The sequence below is a fragment of the Phocoena phocoena genome, chromosome 3 (assembly GCF_963924675.1).
Source record: "Phocoena phocoena chromosome 3, mPhoPho1.1, whole genome shotgun sequence".
NCBI lineage: Eukaryota > Metazoa > Chordata > Mammalia > Artiodactyla > Phocoenidae > Phocoena > Phocoena phocoena.
Window position 1 is genome coordinate 160,279,914 of NC_089221.1, and position 20,626 is coordinate 160,300,539.

Consider the following 20,626-nt stretch of genomic DNA (forward strand, 5'->3'; position numbering starts at 1 on the left):
ACAGAAAAATCCAGAGAAAAGAATGTAGATTCGTGGTTGCCAAGGGCTGGGGAGGACTGGGGATCGCTAATGGGTAGGGGGTTTCGTTTTGGAGTGATGAAAATGTTCTGCAATTGACTGTGGCGATGGATGTACAACTCTGTGCATATGCTAAAAACCACTGAATTATACACTTTAAATGGATGAATTGTATAGTATGTGAATTACATCTCAGTGAAGCTGTTGTTACAAAAACAAAATGCAACAGTAAACCAGGCAAAGATGCTGCAGGTTCTCACTAAGACAGGAGCCATGGAAATGGAGAGATCCCCAGGGCAGGAGGGGGAAGGCGAGGCCTGAGGGGGCTGAAGCTGAAGCTCCCGCTGCTTAAAACCAAACAGAAACTAACCTGAGGACCAAGGCCTGCTGCTTGACGCTGGGCCCTGACCTGCAGCCTGTGCTGGCAGGCATGGCACATGATCTCCTGGCCAAACCCATCTGGGAAATGGCAGCAGGAACCAAAATCAAACCTGGTTTTCACAGAGGAACTTTAAAATATATATAGTGTTCTGTCCCTGACCAAGGAGCTGCCATCACACGACAGCAGGGGCCTGTCCTGGTTGGAGTACACGTGATGCTCCCGTGGGACAGGGGCTGGCCTGGCTGGAGCTGGGCCCCCTGCAGCTCTGAGGGGCCATCGGGGCCCACACGGACCCCAGCATCTCAAAGGCTGCAGGAGTGCGCTATCAGAGCCCAGTAGCGAGGGTTTCAGGTGGCCTTGCTGAGCCTGCTACAGACCAGAGGGGAAAGCACCTCCAGACATCACAGCGACCCAACGGCTTTCTTAGAATCGCCCAGGAGCAGGTGCCAGAGACCCGGTGACTGGTTTCCCTGGAGCCAAAGGACATCACAGCACCCAGATCCCCAGCTTTGGGAATGCAAACCAGAGCTCGTGCAGAGTGACCCAGACACAACGGGAGGGAGAACTGCCCAGGGACCCACATGGCCAGCCGGGCCAGGGCCAAGGTGAAAGGGACGATGAGGCCAGCACCACCACACCAAACAGCTGAAAGGATGGGGGTGAGGTGATACGGGTGACAGGGAACTGTGTCTGAGGGGTCAGTTCTAGGATATGGGTGGAAATCAGAGGGCTGAGGTGAGAATAAAATGATAGGATGAACATACAAACATCCAGAAAAATAGAGTCACTTCACCTGTGATCATATAAATGATGCAACTCATTTGAGCAAAAAAAAAAAAACCAAACAAAACCAAAACACGATGATAGAGGCAGGCTGTTCCCTGCCTTCTGATCCAAAACATTCCAGGGGACCATGTAAGGCCCAACCCCCGATGCCAACGTGTACAGAGTGAGAAGCCAGGAAAAAAGAACCTGGACACTGCACAGCGTGAACCAATGAGAGTCCCAAAGCATCCACCCTACCCCACCTGCAGATGGCAGCTACGACAGAGGACATTTCCCGCAGCCGGCGGGCAGGCACTGCATGCCATCTGTCCACTGCGTATCTCATGGAATCCTACAGCCCCTCTGCGGACAGGCTCAGGGGAGGGGGAAAGAGGGCCGCCCTTGAAGAGACATCGGTTCCGAGATGTCTCAGGTCTGAATGAATAGAGACCGCTCTGCCGTCGTGAGGAGACTCGAGTTGTCTCTGGGGCTCTGAGAGCGTGGCTGAGCTGTGCCGCTGGGCCTGACAGTCTCTGCGTGGGGCTTCGAGTGCTCCGAGCTCAGAGCCGGGGAAGGAGGAGCGAGGCTGAGCAGTCAGCGCTGCAGCCCCCACGGCTCGGCCCCATGAGCCTGACTGAATCAGGGGCTGCTTCCCCTGGCCTGGCTCAGGTCGCTGCCCTAGGAGGTGGCCCAGAAAGAACCAGCCACTCAGGCGGTGCACACGGCAGCCAGATGCTGCTCTTGGCGCTGATCCTCACTGCCAGGTGGGAAGACGGAGGCCGGGAGGCTGAGCCACCCACCCACAGTCCCCTGGCCGAGCCGTGGGGGCTGCAGCGCTGACTGCTCAGCCTCGCTCCTCCTTCCCCGGCTCTGAGCTCGGAGCACTCGAAGCCCCACGCAGAGACTGTCAGGCCCAGCGGCACAGCTCAGCCACGCTCTCAGAGCCCCAGAGACAACTCGAGTCTCCTCACGACGGCAGAGCTGTCTCTGTTCATTCAGACCTGAGACATCTCGGAACCGATGTCTCTTCAAGGGTGCAGCTCCCACGCGCTGACCATTTCGCTTCTGGCACAGCCTCCCTCTGCCCAGATGACGAGTGAGTGCTGAGCACATGCCAGACCCCATGATCCAGCCCACCGCCCAGGAGAGCAGACCACTCACTACCAACGTCACGCGAGGCCTAGAGATGTTAAGTAACTTGCCCAAGGTCACACAGCTGCTAAGGAGAGCCAGGTTTGAACCCCAGCAGTCAGACCCCCAGTGTCGCTGTCACCACCACCCACAAGGAGACTCTCCAAGCAGGACTGTCCTCCAGGCTGAGTGAAAGAAACCAGACACAAAAAGCCGAATGTTGCATGATTCCCTTTATATGAAATGTCCGGAACGGACAAACCCATAGAGACAGAAAGTGGATTCGTGGCTGTCAGGGGCTGGGAGCGGGAATGGGGAGAGACGGCTAATGAGGACGGGGTCCCCTTTTGGGGTGATGGAGATGTTCTGAAACTAGACAGAGGTGGTGGTTAAACAACACACTGAACATGCTAAACACCACTGAAGTGTATACTTTAGAACAGTAGATTTTACGTTATATGAATTGTACATCTCAATTTTTTAAAAATCCACTACGTATGGTATAGGAAACTAAAAAAAAAAACTTGGAAGCCCCCAAAAGCTCAAGTTTCTAATGAGTGCATCGGTGCCCCCCCTTTGCCCTGTTCCACCATCACTGCTGGGAACTCCCTGCACTGCGTGTGACACAAGGTTGATTCCTCCAAAACCAGCCATGTGCTTACCTGTACTTCATTGGTTTTCTGTCTGATTGCCTCTTCCTTTTCCCTAATGTCTTGTTCCAGTGAGTATTTCTCTCTGTGTGTTTAAAAATAGTTCAGGAAAGTACAGGTAGAGTGAATGAGTTGACCATTCCCCCAGTATCCCAACTTCTCAAGACCCAATCCCATCCATCCCACAGAAACCCACCCGGGCTGACCCCACTCAGTGGGGGCAGAAGTATAGGAACGCCCGCCCCCCGTGACCATCTGCCCTACCTGACCTCCTCCCCTACAAGTGTGGGTCAAACCTGTGGATGCCATGGGGCTTTGCCCCCAACATGGCTGCGCAAGCCTTTTAAAGCAGAGAATGTCAAAGCAATGTCCAGGGTGAGAAGGGCTGGATGTGCCCCTGCTGACTTTGAAGATGGAGGGGTCACGAGAGAGCAGGCACCGGGCAGCCTCTCAGAGCAGAATGAGCCCCTGGCCACACAGCATGGAAAGCAGACCCCAGACCCCCAACTTTGAGGAACTCAATTCAGATCCCCACCTACTTGGACAACACCTTGAATTCGACCTTGTGAGGCCCTGAGCAAGAAGCCCAGTTAAGCCCATCTAGACTCCTGGTCTACAGAGCTGTGCACTAATAAATTTGTGCTGTTTTAAGCCATTCCATACACAGCAAGAGAAAATGAATACATTCTCTAAATCCTACGTACACTCGCTCGTGAATGGTGAGCAACAACTGCTCAGAAGACTGAGCGCTGAAGACACGACGACACACGGAGAGAGGCCCTGCCTTCACGGAGCTCACAGGCCAGTGAGAGAGACAGGCGGCAAATCAACACACAAAGGCACACAACCTAAGTACCACGAAGGGAAATCCAATGGGATGAGGAAAGGGGGTGTGCAATGTCCTGCATAGGATGACCAGGGAGGGACTCTGAGGACACGGCCTATGAAGAGAATATACGATGGAAAAACATCCTAGGCGATGGGAACAGGAAGGCATAGCTCGGCTGGGGGAGCCATGGTGAGGTGTTTGGAGTGATGCAAAGTTGGATGAGGAGTCCAGAGGGCTGGCAGCAAGACGCGGCAGTGAGGGTCTCTGGGCCCGGCAGCTGCCCCCAGCTACTCCCTCACAGGAGGCTGTGGCTGGCCGCTGTGTGCACCAGGGCTTGGTGGGGCCCTGCCTGCCTCCTCAGCTGCAAACAGCTCCCCGGGGGCAGCAACCAGCCTTGCTCTCCTCCTTAGAGACTGACTGTTTGTGCCCCCCACAAATTCATATGTTGAAACCCTAACCCCCCAATGTGATGGTTTTTGGAGGTGGGGCCTTTGGGAGATGCTTAGCTCATGAGGGTAGAGCCTGCAGGAATGGGATTAATGCCCTTACGAGAGACCCCAGAGACCTCCTTGCCCCTCCACCCTCTGAGAACACGGTGAGAAGACACTGTCTATGAACCAGGAGATGGGCCTCATCAGACACTGGATCTGTCTGCACCTCTATCTCGACTTCCAGCCTCCAAGATGGGGGTAAGTATGGGCCTGTTGTTCAAGCCCCCCAGTCTGTGAGAGTTTGTTACAGCGGCCTGAAGGGGCTGCCTCAGCATCAGAAACCTCATGTGGCCAACATACCCTGCCTCCCCTGCTGGGAACCCAGCCCTCGCTCGACAGTAAGGCCCCCTCTGGGACATTGGGCCAGACATGGAACCGCGAGCATCTGCATGTTCGTTTCCACAAGTCTAAGAACTACCTAACGATACAACGTGCCCTTTACATCCAACGCATTACGACTGAGTCCCGTCAAGGGAAGAGGCGTGTTTCGCCACACCGCCAAGCAACAGGCCTGAAGGTCACTCTCAAAGCCACCCAGGCCTGGCTTCCTGCACACTCTTGCTCTGCACACGCTTGCCTCTTGCCTTCACAGGGAAACGCTCCAGGCTGCCAGAGGCTGCACAGCTGTGAAGAGGCAGCCCTGGCCTGACTGGGACACCACTGTCCCTTCCAAGACCCCAACCCTTGCATTACAGGGTCCCCTCCCTCCTCTACCTGCAGTCCTGATTAACAGGCCCACCCAGGCTCTAAGACACTGGCCCTCCATCCTCACAGACCCTCTCAGCCTTGCCAGGCTGCACGTGCTGATTTCTGGTTTGGAAATACAGCCCCAGGGAGCAGATGACAGAATGGGAGCCATCCTCTGGGCTGAGCATGAAGCAGAGGGTCTGGCTTCAGCAGGCGGCCAAGGCTGAGGCTTTGTGGCCGGCCAGCCAGCCACCCACCTAACCAGTCTCACATGACATCTGACCTGCCTTTGCTTCTCAGGGCTCTGCTCCACTAAGAACACAAACTACACCACCCAAGCGGCATCCAGCTGTGAGTGGGATCCAGCTCGCTCTGGCGAAGTGATGTTGTTTTCATTTTCGGTCAAGAAACAGTCCGTCTCCCGTGGAGGGCTGGGTGCCTTTGGCCCTTCTGCTTGTTGCACCCCACCCCCCAGCCCTCCCCCAGAATTAATTGGTAAGAGGATGGTGTTCTGCAGAAGATCACAGGGGCATACAGGAAGTAGATGTATTCTTTTATGCCAGACTCTGAGAGTACAGACACCCCATCCAAAGCCCTTGTTTACAGGTGGGGAAACCAAGGCAGTGGGCGCTGGGAACGAAGACAGAAACCTGGACACAAGGCCTGAGACTCAGAGTTGACCTGTTGCTCCGAAGCAGCAATGTCACTACCTGAGACTCAGTCACTTTATGTGTTCAGAAATTACAAGGCCCTCCTGAGGCGGGGGTGGGGGGTGGGGGGGGCGGTGCCCTGCAGGCCGCCCAGCAACAATGTGTCTGAGACCCCACAGCCCACACCGGCTCCCACTGAGGATGTCAGTACTTGAGCTCATTAAGTCAATTCAGGAACTCAGGAGAATCTGTGTCCCTTCATTTCTGCTGAACAAACTCATGATGGTCAACTCGCCACATGGTTCACAAGCCTCTGCTACTTCCGATAACAACCTGGGACGTAGATTTGGTTGGAATCTGAAGGGAAGGAGACGCTTTAACATACCTTTGTAACTGGGCGATCTCTTGACTGATATCATCAAGTTCCTTCACACCAGTAAACTCCCCCGATCCAAGAGAACTCGAACTGTCCTGCAACCAAATTCAGACAAAGAATTACAAATTGACTAGCTGACCTCACCGCACAGCATGGGCTAGTAGGTCTTAGAATAAGGGATAAAATCATCTGTCTCCAGCCCCCAACCTGGGAACCATCTGGGCAGCCCAGACACACCCCGAGTGGCCCTAGTGAAGGCTGGGCAGGCTGCCAGCGCCACCTGGTGGCGGGCTGAGGGAAGTGACGCAAACACGATAGGGATGGGCCAGCAGCTACTCACCGGGATGGGAGTGCCTCTCTCTGAAGGTGGGACCATGTCCGGCGAGAGGACTTGAGGGGGGTCGATGCCTTTACTGACCTTCTGCTGAATGAAATACATAGCTAACGCGAATTGGTCTTTGCTTAACTTCCCCGTTTGCCTCGTATCGGCCAGGGCCCTGGGAGAAATGTGGGGATGCTAATTACACATCACAAACACCAGAATTGGTTCCAAGTACACGGAACCCACACTTCTAAAAAATGGACAACAAAAACGATAAAAACAACGGGCCACAGCTGCAGCTCCTTTTCTACTGAACATCCCCCTCCTGGGGAGCAGTCCCAGCCCCCCCACCAGAGCGTCAGGGCAGGAGGGGGCTCTTCTTCCAATTGGAGAACCGCCAAGCCCCCACCACGGGCCGAGGAGCCAGTCCCTAGGGAAGCCCTGTTAGCAGCCAGGAGACACGCAGCTGGCTTCTGATGGTGTGCAGGCAGTGGATGCGATTCACATTCCTGTGCAAACGGAAGCTGGAGCCGAGTGCACACACTCAGACCCTCAGCTGGTTCCTGCAGCCTTGGGTTATCAGAATGGCCTGAGCCGCTGGTCTTCAATGGGGATGACAAGCAGCATTTGGGGTTGTCATCATGAGGGGACGGGGCCTAGAAAGCCAAGCATGGCTACACAGGGGACAGTCCCTTGCTGCTAAGGTGACCCCACCCTTGTGGCCTTCTGGTGTCCTGGCACATGGGCAAGGCAGTGTGGAAGTTCTGCCACACCCGTGGTCACCGAGAGCTGGCCGTACGGGAAGGGAAGCCTCACGCAGCCAGGACAAGGCCTCCACATCTGTGAAAAATGTCATCCCTTCACTCTGTCCACTCAACACGCAGTCTCCTTCCCACTGCACGTAGTTACTGAGAGAGTAGTGAAACCATGTCCTGATGCAGAGCGAAGAAGAGCCGGGGACGTGTAACAGACTCAGGCCCAAACGCTGTGAGCGAACAGGGCTGGTGGAGATCCCTGTAAATGTCTCTATTCAAGGCTGGTTTTAAAATGTCTGTTCTTGTCACAGTTCAAGGGCGGGGTGTGATAATTTCGAACTGCAACTATTTCTCCTGATTCTGCTGGCAAGGGCCAGTCCTGCTGCACACCCAGCCCACGGCAGCTCTCGGGCTGTGGTCCCATCTCTCTGGCCCGTCCCTGCTCCCTGGTCTCTGAAGGAGCGGGGGCCCCCAGGCCCACGTGCAGGGGTACTCTGTCCGCGTCCACCCAGGGCAGCATTACTGTGCTTATTCTGACACCACGCTGAGTGGCACGGTGCCGGGCACTGCGGGGGACAGGCCTGCGTCCTCGTTTTGTCCCTTCAATCCTTCTTGGCTTGTTATCTCCACTTTGGATATGCTCCCACACCCGGCCACCTGCAAACAAACCCAGACTGTCCTTTCACTGTCCCAGTGGTTATTCTAGAGCTCACTCTTTCGTCCCTGCTTTTTTTCCCTGTATGCAACGCCTTCTGCGTGTTTTCTTTTTAATCCAAGCATATCTGTGATTTCGTTGTGTCATTTACGTATTGTCATGTCACTTACAGGTTGAGATACATGTTATAAATTACTCTATGTTATGATCGGGGTATAATTTGAATTCCGTGCACGTGCATTTCAGCGTGATAAAGGGGGCACTGGATCTGAAGGGCCTGATAGAGACTGCCCCTGACTCGTCACAAGGGGCAAGGCTTCCCACAGTCTTTTGCTAACTGACTAGGTGTCGTGTGCTTCTTGAGAAGGGACAGCCCGTTTTCTCCAGCAGGGCCTCACCGTGTAACGTGGCTATCTCTGAATTACTGTTAAGGATGGTTATTTCCCCAAGTCACAGTGAATTTCACAGCTCTATTTGGAGAGGTTCACCCCTCTGGAATTACATGGAAATTCTCTTCTTACAACTCTCAGGTGAAGCCCTCTAAAGTGGGAGGGCTTTCTCCCCTGAGAAAGCTAGGAAGCGACTTTCACCACTGGCTAGTTACAAAAGGAGCCATCCCGGTGCCATGAAGATCGCTCTGCCAGCCCTGGAGGAAAGTGGGGGTGAAGACGGCTCCTCGACCAGCCCTGAGGTACAGACCAGTCTCACCCTCTCCCACCAGCCGTGTCACTGACCTTCACGGGGCAGGGCCTCTAGGAGAGATGGCCACAGCCCTGATGCCCAGGGTGGCCCTGCCGGAGCCTCTGGGGCCCTTACTGCACCCTCCCACCAGAAGGGGGTGGGGCCGAGCATCTGCACCCTCACTGGCTGGGCTGAAGGCTGCATAACCACTAGCAAGAACTTGCCCCCAGAGCTCTCTGGAGGGACAAACAGGAGACCTTCCTGCTGGAGGAGGGTGAACTGACATGCACGGAATACAGGGTACAGGTCTTTACACTCAGCCCTGACTACCGCTCCCTCCTGTCCTGCTCACCCGCTCCAGCCCTTCACACAGCACAAGTCTCACTCAACGTGTGAGCCACCCACAGCCGTTACTTTCACACAGCGAGACCCCCTGTACTTAGGAAGAGACGTCCATCTATCTGCTCTTACCATATGTGTGCTAGAAGGTTCTGAGTGAGGCCCGAGTGCATGAAGATCTCCTTCACCTCCTGGCCGCTCACATAGCCGTCCAGGTCTAGGTCAGTCTTCAGAAATATCTCGTCAAATCGCATCTTGTCCGCCACTGGCACCACCCAGTTTACTGTTGGCTGAAAAGGTTTTTCAGAAGTTAATCCTCAAGCTTTTTATCACCTGCAAATACACACTATTAAAGTGTTTTCATGCTCATTTTAGCAGAAAAGCCTCCACGAGCCAAGAGGGCAGACAAGATCCCTGTTCTGTAAGAGCGGAAACTGAGGCTCAGAGAGGTTAATGCTGACTCGGTCAGTCTTACCCAGTGGCCAGTCTGTACCTCTTTCCACCCCATCACAGTGCCCTGAAATCTTTGTACTGAGAGGGATGTAAAGACGCAGCAGGTCCTTCTACCAATAGCCCTTCCATCCCCGCTGCCTGGGACACGAAGGAAAGCCTTCCACGATGGAAAGTGACCAGCTTCCAGGAGGGGGCTTCAAGTGTACCAGACAGGACCCTCCTGACCACTCATTTTGGAAGGACTGTCTCCCGAGAACGGGCCCAGCACCGATGCCAGCGCTCCTGGCCTTCTGTCCTCCACCTGCAGACCTTCTTTGCAGCAGCAGGGGCATTCTCAATGCCCACAGTTCCAGGATTCTGTACTCCATCCTTCTTTGACCCTGACCCCACTCCCTGCAACACAGCAGACCCCCTGTGAGGTGTCAGTACACACAAGGCACTGACAGGCACTGAGTGAGGCTGATGTGAAAACTGCACCTGCATGACAGGCGGGCACTCAGGGCCCTGTGGTGCTGGTGGGGGAGCCCACGCCTCTGAGGAGCACGCCCACCACCTGTGAGCGCCCCACATTCACGAGGACCCTGCTGTGGCAGACGAAGCTGAGAGCCCAGCGAGCTGCTTTGATTTCAGTGCACTGGGGCTCGGCCACCTCGTGCACCTGTGACCTCTTACACCACCTGCTCCAGTTCTACTTAAGAAAAGCAAATGCCAGGGTCCGCCAGGGCCAGAACACCTCCAACTCAGAGGCATCCAGACCCCTCGGGCACTTGGTGGCAGGCCTCTTCAATTGCTTATTCTGGGTGCGTCACCTCTGACTTTGGGGGCTCCCATCACAGCACGTTTCACAGCGTCTCTGCCCCTTTTTGTAGAGATGTTTCCTTTCATCTGCTTTTCTGACCAGGTCTCTCTTATTATCTAAATCAGTGGGATCCTGATGTGAGCACCAGGAATCCAGAAAGCAATTTTGGGAAGAAAGGGACAACACATTACCCAGGGTTTGGGGTAGGGAGTAGAATGATTTAGGACAGCAAGGATTTATCAAAAAAAAAAAAAAAAATCATCAGAATTTACGGACCAGATTCAAATTGCAAAGGCTCAGGCAGCGAGAACTGAGATAGCGTTTTACCTGCTGCATTACAGGAATTTTCTAAGCCACCTCAGGTCTGTCATTGAACAGTTCAGAGGAGACGTGAAGATGCACATAAAGGAGCTTTAATGAAGACGCTTGCTGTCTTTAAGTCAAGAGCCTGGAACGAGCTCATACGCTGACACTGAGATGCCCACAGAAGAAGGAGCAATGGTCAGACAAGCTGAGCTGAGGCGGGATTGGTTTCTGGGTCCCATGGGCCCCAACAGATCATGCCTCTGGGATGATGAGAGTCCAGACATTCGTTGCGCAAACACAATGAACTTGCTGCCTCATTTCTGGGGGTCTCAGGGTATGTCAGCAGCAAGAATCCAATGCCTACTTAGCTAAAAATCTAACACTGAACAACCTCCCCCTTGGAGCTGGGTCTCCCGGAAAGGGCTGGGTTTAAGGTCAGCTTAGCAGCTGTAGGCCTCCAGTCAATGGGAACAGACCCTGATGGCTGGAAGGGGCTTCCCCTCACATATGGCCACGAGAGCTGGACTGGGCGGCCCTCTGGGGGCCCCAGGTAGGGTGTTGTTGCCCTGGGGATGAGGAAAGTGGGGGAGGGGAAAGCATGGAACTTGTGGGTCCACAGAAATGCCCGTTCTCATGTCTGCAATTCCACCAGCTGCCCCTCTTCCAAGGGGACAAAGACACCCCCACCTGTGACCCCCAATAGCGGCCACTAGTACAACTGGTCTAGGCAGGGGGGTCAGCAGCATGCTCCTGGGATCTGGGGAGAGCTGCCAGATCACCAGGGGGTGGTATTATGAGGCTGGCTGGCCTGCACCCAACAACAACTTCAGCCCTGCCTGCTTCCTTGTCGGTAAAACATACTCCATCTAGCCTAACCTACAGTACTTAAGAGCTTTCGGCAAGAATTCTGCAGACTCAAGGTGTTGGGTCTTGAAACACAGCAGCTCACGTAGGTCTAAGTAGCTGGCCTCAGCCCCGCTTCTCCGACTCCATCTCACCATCCCCTGGCTAACCCTGCCTCAGCCTTTTTCCGGTTTCAAGGACACACGGAGCGTTTCCACTTCAGAGCCTTGCCATGCACTAGTCCTCAGATGGCTTATCATTCAGGTGTTAGCTCAGATGTCACCGCAGCAGCGGTAGCCTGGCAGCTGGCCCCCCCTGCGGGAGCACGCCCCCCTCCTCACCCCGACACTTCCAGGCCAGGCCCTGCTCTGCTTTCTCATGACTCGTGGACCTTCCTTAGTTTACCAATTTGCTTATCGTCTGTCTCCCCACAGAGGGCAGGGGCCCATCGCACAGTCACTGCAGCACCCCCAGGAAGTGCCGGGCATGGCTGGTGAGCTGGCAAAGGTGCCCAGGCTGAGCCATCTGAGGCTGGGCTCCTTCACAGAGAGCCACATACAACTCACCAACCAGAGGCCACGCCTCTCCAACTGGCCAGAGTGGTGAGGGGAGTTGTGTTAGCCCCTATGACCAAGCCTCATCGACCCTCTCTGATCTCTTTTTTTTACTCTAGGATGTGATAAGCTCCTTGAAAATGAGCCTTGCAAGTCGAATATTTAACTTTAAAATTATGTCACTATCAAGAGAAATCACTGTCTCATTATGCCTTTCTCGTTTTCATTTTTATCATATTCCAAACTTGCATGGGGTGCTGGCTGGCCTTCTTGTCACAACTCATTGCTTTGCCTTTGAAACCACAAATGAGGTAGAAAGTAAAGCATGATTCCACATGTAACTCACGTCCTTGCACGTTTCAGACAATCTCCAAGGTGCCCTTTTATAAAGAGCCCATTATGATGCTGCCTTTGCCAGAACAAGAAACGTCTTTTTTGACATATAAGATACTGCCACATGGAGAGCTGGAGCCCCCTCCTGTCTTCCTAACACGAGATGGATACCTCCCTTAATTACCTGATTACTCAACATATTTTTAATGAGCATCAGAGTACCAGAGATTCTTCTAGATGCTGAGATTATAACCAAGAACGAACTCTGCTCTCATGAAGCTAATGGCGGGGGGTTGGGGGGGAACTGGACAGATGATACATAATTAACCGCATAACAGGCCAGCTGTGGGAAATCTAGAAGAGAGCAGGTAGAGGGTGGCTGGTCCAGGGTGTGGTCACACCAGGTTCCCCAGATGAGGTGCCCCGTGAGCAGAGGCTCACGACGCCAGGTGCCTCAGTATGCAATCTGGGGACACGCCCTCCCAGCAGAGGGTCTGCCCGAGGCAGGAGGGGCAGAGGGGTGAGTAGTGCTGGGTGTGCTTGGGGAAAGGCGGTATTTATGTGTAAGTGAATGAGAAACTTAATTCTGAATCCCTGTTGCTATGGTCTGAATGTTTGTGTCCCCCGCCTCCCCTCAATTCATACGCTGGAAGTCCTAAGCCCCACTGTGATGGTATTAGGAAGTGGGGCCTTTGGGAGGTGATTAGGTCGTGAGGACAGAGCCCTCACGAATGGAATTAGTGCCCTTAAAAAAGGGACCCCAGAGAGCTTCCATGGCCCTTCCGCCATGTGAGGACCCAGCAAGAGGACGGCCACCTGTGAACCAGGAACTGCCCCACCAAACACCGAATCTGTCGGCACCTCGATCTTGGACTTCCAGCTTCCAGAACTGTGAGAAATAAATATCAGCTGTTTAGAAGCCACCCAGTCTACAGCATTGTTACAGCAGCCAGAGAGGACTAAGAGACACCTATTGTAAAGATTTAATTTAATCACAGACTTTACCCTTCTTGGGTCACGAACTACGTGCTGCTGAGAAACATCTTGCTGGCACTCTACACAGCAGTGCCAACAGCTGCTCCGAGACATGGCCACGCATGCAGAGGGCACCGTACCTGTGTTTGCTTGATACTGTGCTTGGGAGACAGGCTTCCAGTGCTGTTCAGGCTGCTGACGCTGCCGTGGGAAGGCGTGGAGCGGAGGCTGTCTTTCGGTGGGGGGCTGGCAGGCAGGACAGGCACAGCTCCCGGGAACACCGTCTTCTTCCTCTTGGACGGTGGGATGAGGGATGGGGGCAGGGCGGAGGGCACAGGCTCCTTCTCGAGGGCTCGGTACACCAAGTGCATGGCCTGTGAGCACAAAAGAGAACGGCGTTTAGGTGGCGAGGCCCAGGGCCAGGGTGGGCAGAGGGCAGCTCTTTCAAGGGCTGCAGTGATGTGATGAAGACTGCTCTTTTTGAGGTTGCTTCCAAATGGAACACAGTAAAAATAAACCTTTCTGATGAGCTACACTGCCAATGCATAATTTTCTAAGACATATGTTTAATCATGAGAGACTGAAATGAGTACAAAAGGAATACAATCATGCCAGACTCCACACATGTCCCTTCGCCACACAGCAAGGCCACTGTCTCCAGGTCTGACGACTTTCAAAGTAATGGAACGTGGAAGTCTACAGACTCACCATGATAGTACACCTTAAACCTATATAGTGCTGTCTGTCAATTACATCTCAAGAAAACTGGAAGGGGAAAAAAAGACACACCATGAGAGCTGCATGTACTTCAAGATATTCAGGAGACACAAAACTACCCAAAAGGGTGTGTGTGCTGAGGATGGACAGGTGGCTCTCCTGCTCGAGGTAGGCAGGGGAAAATAAACTTTGGCTAAAACAAGGATTGAAAAGTCTATTTTAAAAAGTAACAAAACAAAACCAAAATGACAACCTCCCCCCGACCTGCCACTTCAAACTAGTCTTTAAGTTGCTACCAACAGATCATTAACACAGGTAAAAATTTATTCACTTAAAAACTGTACTAAATGCCACTCAGCTAGTGATGAAAAGAAACACAAAATGACACAACTCTAAGACCCACTTATAAAAGAATATAAATCTTGGCTGAAATGATAAAAACAAAAGTAGAAATTCAGGGCTCATGAGGCTATGAGGAGAGAGGCGTGTTCCTGGGTTCACTCCAGGCCAATCACCCCTTCCTGGAGACCACCCCAAAGGCAGTTCAATGATACTAACTAACACCTGAAGTCAAATGCCATCAAAAGAAATACAAAAACAAATAATGAGGGGCTTGGGGGAGGGGGATGGGGAGTTAGTGTTTCATGGGGACGGGGGTTTAGTTTTGCAAGGTAAAAAGAGTTCTGGGGATGGATGGTGGTGATGGTTGCACAACCATGTGAATGTATTAATACCACTGAACCATACACTTAAAAATGGTTATGATGGGACTTCCCCGGTGGTCCAGTGGTTAAGACTCCATGCTCCCAATGCAGGGGGCCGGGGTTCAATCCCTGGTCAGGGAATTAGATCCCACACGCCGCAACTAAAAGGATCCCACATGACACAACGAAGATCCCACACACGGCAATGAAGATCCCACGTGCCGCAACTAAGACCAGGCACAGCCAAATAAATAAATAAATATTTTTAAAACTAACTAAATAAAAATGGTTATGATGGTAAATTTTGTTATGCGTATTTTACCACAATAAAAAAATAATAATGGACAGCTAGTGAAAAGGAACAGGATGATGGAGAAACATGGAAAATGCTCAAAGTAAAAAAGGCAAAACAGAGTCGATGTGTGAGGGAAAAAAACACAACTGAGTACTATGGGGTGTAAGAGATTATGAGTGGAATTGTAAGAGAAATTTATAATTTCCTTGGCAAATGGTTTAAATTTAACCTAGAAGTTTAAAATCTCAAAGGCTTTACACCATAGTATAGTAAGATAATAACAAGCTTTCATTCATGTGTATGTTGTAAAATCACATTTTAAAGACATTTAAAATTCCTAAAACAGAAGATGTGCCTTAGGGATATGGATATAGTTCATCATTCTCTATGACTTAGGAATTCCCAGCTTTTTTGTTTCTGCTTGAACTTAATTACTGTTTATTAGAGCACTGTCCTTATCTACAAGGGGCTACTTTATTCTACTTTGAGATTTAACGGAATGAGATGAGTGAATAAATCTCATGAACGGGAGAGAAAGATCAAAGATGTGAGTAAGGAGAGGGGAAGGGAGAAAGAAAAAGAGGGACAGAACGACATGGGCCCAGGGTGGGGAGGCGAGAGCCAGGCAAAGTCAGTGCAGCAGGCAGCTGGGAGAGGTGAATGGTGAGCTACGGGGGTGTGGAGGGAGGGCAGCTGAATGGGAAGGCAGCCCATAGGACACAAGAGCCCCAATCCTCACATAAATCTAGCACTGCTGCTAAAAGGAGAAGAGGGTGGGAGTGTCAGGGCTCTGGCATGAACAGAAGCAGACGTGGAAGTAGATGGCAGGCTGCTAGGGCACCTGGTGGGCATGTCTACACATATGCCTACTTCCCAGCTCTGTCTGCTGAGAAGGCCTGGAAGCAGTGGCATCGCAGGGGCACTGAGCACCCCAGTGCCCAGATCCTGGTTTCTAATACCATTCTCCACTATAAGGAACTGGGGGTCCCTGGAAAAATGGCTGATGATGGAGCTGAAAGAGGGGATGGACAGGAAGAGCCAGGAAAATCCCATCATGCCAAAAGTAAGCAAGTGCTCAAGAATGATATGATGTGACCAAATGACAAAGGAGTCAGCTGGGAGGAACTCCCAATGGGCAAAATAAATCATGCCAGTAAAGGATTATAAACCATGGAACAGAGAACAGAGGACACCTCCATAAGTCCACTCTGATATGAACAAGTTCCTTACAGTAGAAGGCCAGCTAGAAAATGTGCAAGGAATGACAGAATTAGAAAATCATCATCTGGCAACTACCAGAAACCTGACTGATTCAGGTGAGACTCCTGGGAGGATGCAAGAACTAGCGGGTGAGAGTTGTAGGGGTAACAGGGTATTCAGTCTCCACGTGTCTCTCGTGAAAGATTGAGCACAAAGGAAAAGAGAGAATCCTGAAGCCTCCACCCCGAACTTGATCAAGGTCGGGTCAAGGTTGACATCAAGGTAGTAAGACATGGAATAAGACATCACATGTTCTATCGATGTCATGTGCCCTGGGGAGAACAAGCATCACCTCGGTGGGGACCTGCCACACAAAAGTGCATGGCCTGGATCATCATCAGGAAACAGCAGACAACCCCACACCGAAGGAGACACTACACACCACTGGCCTTAAAAATGCCCACATGGCCATGAGACACAAAGACAGATGCAGGAGCTGATCTAGATTATAAGAACACGAGGCTGGGGCTTCCCTGGTGGCGCAGTGGTTGAGAGTCCGCCTGCCGATGCAGGGGACACAGGTTCGTGCCCCGGTCCGGGAAGATCCCACATGCCGCGGAGCGGCTGGGCCCGTGAGCCATGGCAGCTGAGCCTGTGCCCCGCAACGGGAGAGGCCACAACAGGGAGAGGCCCGTGTACCACAAAAAAAAAAAAAAGAACACGAGGCTGTAGTCTCTTTCACTATAAAGGACATTTTGGGAACAACTGGCAAAATGTGAATAATATCCTTAGATTAGATAATAGATTAATACAATAATAGATATATTAATATATAACATATATGATATAACCTAGCATAATAGATACTGTAATAAATTAGACAATGTCAATTTCCTGATTTTGAACTGGACAGCAGTTATGTAAGAGAATTCTCTGGTTTGGGGATACAAACACTGAAGTATTTCAGGATGAAAAGGCCCATGTCTGAAACTTACTTCAAAATGGTTCAAAGGGAAAATTAATTGTGTATACATATCCATGTACACATTCACATGCAAATGAGAGAGAAGGAGAGAGGGAAGGGGAGAGAAGGAGAGGGAGGGAGGGAGAAGGATAAAACAGTGTAGTAAAACAGCAACACTGGGGAATCTGAGTGAAGATTCGAAAGAACTCTCTGTCAAATTACACCCAAATTAGGTCAAAATAAACATTTAAAAAATTAAACAAGAAACCCCCACATGAGCTGCACATTTGCTTCCTCAGCAGAGTGGGAAAAGAGAGTCACAGCAGGGGCCTACCACAGCAAACTCATCTCTGTCCAGGTGCCCGTCCTTGTCGATGTCACTGAGGTCCCAGACCTGCAAGGGAAGAGAGCAGCAAGGCTTAGCGGGGGGGGGGGGTACCAAGGGTTACTGCTGGGAGGAAGGGCCTGTGTGGCAGCACGCATGCCCACCAGAACTCAGATTTTGACTGCACGCCAGGGTTAAGACAAGGCAATCAAAATGCATTTAAGAACCAGTCTGTAGGTTCTCTGAAAAACCATCATCCAATGAAGTACTGTCAATTCCAAGATCCTTTCCACCATATTAACATTCATTTTCTCTAACAAATGATCATGATTGTAATCACATCCACCCTGATTTTTAGATTCTTTGGTTTTGGTGCAGGTGTTGCTCTGAACACAAGCCCGCCTTCCCGCCCCCACTGGCTGACACACACACACACACACAGACACACACACATCTAGCCCCTGCCCCCATTCACGGCAGGGCCACGGGAATGCATTTGAGTAGGTCTGTGGGATCTTGTCTCCTCTCCCCTATCAGTGGATGGTGAGAAAGATCCCACAAAATATGCCAGGCTGACCTAGCATCCTGAAAGACAAGGCAGGCATGGATCAAAGGCTGTGTGCTGGGTTTTCTAAAGTACAACCAAGGCACTAGCTTCCTGACCCAAGTCAGCCCTCCAGGACCAGAAGCCTGTCTGACTTGGACAGTGCTGCACATGGCACCAGTGCCCAGAGCCAGGCAGAAGCCCAGGGTCCATCTGTGATGCTACATATGCTGGTACCCGCGCCCCCAATCAATCACTAGGATCTTCAGCCCAGGGATGTTTCTCACATGTGGACCCTCCTCTTCACCCCCTGCTGCTGTGTCCTTGGCTTGGGCCTCTCCAACACTCCACAGAGGCCAGAGCTTCCAGCTGGCCTCCCTGCCTCTAGCCCTATACCCAGGGTAACCACAGGACCTGCTCTAGAATGCACTCTCACCCCACCTCACCCTGCTGACGGCATCAAGTCCCTGTGCACATGGAGACCACTGTGCCCTTAGCTGGTCCCTCAACCCCAGCCCAGTCTCCTGGGACTCCACCTTGATCTCTAGGGACTTCAAATTGTTCGCAGTCCCCTCAAGCATATGGATGCCCTTTTAAAGGTGTCTGGCACTCGGCTGAGTGTTTTATGTCTTTGGTCTCAATTTAAGAAGCAGAATCTCAGAAGAGTAATGTTCCCAAAAATACGGCACATACAGGCCTTCCTGACTCCACAGTCCTCCCTTGCCACAGCACCACTGATATTCGGGGCCAGATCATCTCTGTGGTGGGACATCCTGTGCATTATAGGATACTGAGAAGCAACCATGACCTCAACCTACCTGATATCAGTAACACCCAACCCAGGTGGGACAACCAAAAATGTCTCCAGGTACTGCTCAACATGCCCCGGGGGTAGAACCGCCTGGTGAGAATATCAGCCGTACTCAGCGTGCCAGGCTGCCTCTGCTCATGCTGTCTTGTGCCCGGCCTTCTCAACCCGTCATCTGCCACCTGTTCCTTCCCTCTAAAGGCTATAACCCAGGGGCACCTACTCTAGGCAGCCTTCCCTGCCTGCCCTGTACCCTCTGCTCTGGCGGATCAGGAACCTCCCCCTCTACCACTGTCCCCAGCAAGCAGAACTGTGATTATCAGGGAGGCAGTGGTTTGGGGGGGGGGGGGGGGCGGGGAGCACCAGGGAAGAGTGCAGGCTCTGGGGACCACCAGGACCTCATTCCCTTCTGCATGCAACCCTGAGCGACTAACCAGCCACTCTGAAGGACCCCCATTTCCTCACATGGAAAATGGAAGTGACACCATTCATAACAAAGTAGTTGCGAGTACTTGGTGACTTCATTCCTGCAAAGCGCTAGAATAGGATCTAGCACATACTAAGCTCTCAATAAATACCAAGATCTTAACTATTACTTACTTATTTGATCTCCTGGACTGTATTTAATTTCATCCCCATTTTCCCAGTGCTCAGTACAAAGATGGCCCAGAGCAGACTCCGAAAAATGCTTCTGAATGACTAAATGGATGCATAATGCGTGGGTGCAGGGATGCACAGGTGAATAAGTGTGTGCACAGATGCAAGGATGGATGCCTGAGTGCATTGATGCATACCACAGATGGATGGGTGCATGGACACAGATGCATGCATGGGTGTGAATGCACGCATGCATGGATGGGTGCGTGAATGTGGATGCATGCATGGATGGATGGGTGCATGGACATGGATGCATGCATACGGATGCATGCATGCATGCATGAACGGGTGCACGTGTGGGTTGATGCTTGGAGGGAGGGAGAGACCGAGAGAGGAGTAGATGAGAAGTGACCCCTGTGGACAAGAGCTAGAGCCAAGGTAGAAGATCTGCAGAACTCACCCTTCCTAGCCGTAGCTCCCTTTCTAAAAAAGCACACTCCACCTCTGTTGATCTCTTTGTCTTGTTCAGGATTTGGCTCTACAACATTATTACACCCAACTTTCAGGTATTTTGAAGAACTGTCACACTGTGCAGGAGCAGATCACCCCATCCTGCCTCATAAAGACCACTGGTGATCAGCGTGGGTCCCCATCATAGGCCTCCGTCTACACCACACCACAGCCAAAAAGAAGACAAAGGGATCTGTGAGGTCCCCTTTCTTAGTGGTCTCATTTCAAAACAAAGTCCTATCTGGATCCTATCAAATGGGCCAGTATCTGCAAAAGTGATATTCAAACAGGAAAATTATTAGGTGAATCCAAGTGGGTAGGCATTTGCACCCTTCCCCATGGTTCTACCAAATGTCATGAGCCAGACCCACAGGCGTGGCCTGGGGCAGCAGGGACCATGCTCCACCCTCCTGCTCTAGGTCTGCACTTGCCACACCAGCAATTCCATCCAGAGAGATGACAACATCCATCCCCTCTCGACCCAGAGCGGGAAACTCAGCACAGAGGTAGCCGTGCAGAACTGGGCTTTGTGCACAGAGCAAACATGAGGGGCCATAACGCAAACCCATTAGAAGGAAAACAGTCTGGTTTAGAAACCTGTATCTAAAAAACTTGTATTTAATAGGAAGAAAACTGAGGCTTTTTTTTTTGTTAATAAAAATGGGGGGAATGCATAAAATTTTATCTCAACTTGCAGCAGAATTGAAAGTACCTTTACCTTAGGTTCATAGGCAGGAAAAAACAAAAGTTAAAAATAGAAAAGAAATACAGACATATATGCCCATACTCTTCCCCTAGAAGCACAATGCAGAGGGGGAAGTCACAGTCTGGGTTTGAGCCCCAGCTCTGCCTGCCCCGAGCCCTGGGTAGTGAGTGCACTTCTCAGGCTGCTCCCCATGTGTGCTGGGGAGCCTCTGTGAGCTGCACCCTGTGAGGCCCCAAGCCAGCCCAACTGCAGCAACTGCTCC

The 20,626-nt window shown here is 51.8% G+C and overlaps 1 protein-coding gene across 2 annotated transcripts in view; it reads right to left on the reverse strand.

Annotated features, from left to right (window-relative positions):
* The window catches only part of EPS15L1 (epidermal growth factor receptor pathway substrate 15 like 1), a 100,753-nt gene that overhangs the window by 46,604 nt on the left and 33,523 nt on the right, over positions 1–20,626 (reverse strand). For both annotated transcript variants that reach the window (XM_065873151.1, XM_065873153.1), the window contains 6 exons: positions 17,209–17,268; positions 13,135–13,368; positions 8,864–9,021; positions 6,320–6,476; positions 5,989–6,074; positions 2,959–3,031 (listed from right to left, as the gene is read on the reverse strand). In XM_065873151.1, coding sequence (XP_065729223.1) covers positions 2,959–3,031; positions 5,989–6,074; positions 6,320–6,476; positions 8,864–9,021; positions 13,135–13,368; positions 17,209–17,268 — 768 coding nt within the window. The remainder of the gene's footprint in view (positions 1–2,958; positions 3,032–5,988; positions 6,075–6,319; positions 6,477–8,863; positions 9,022–13,134; positions 13,369–17,208; positions 17,269–20,626) is intronic.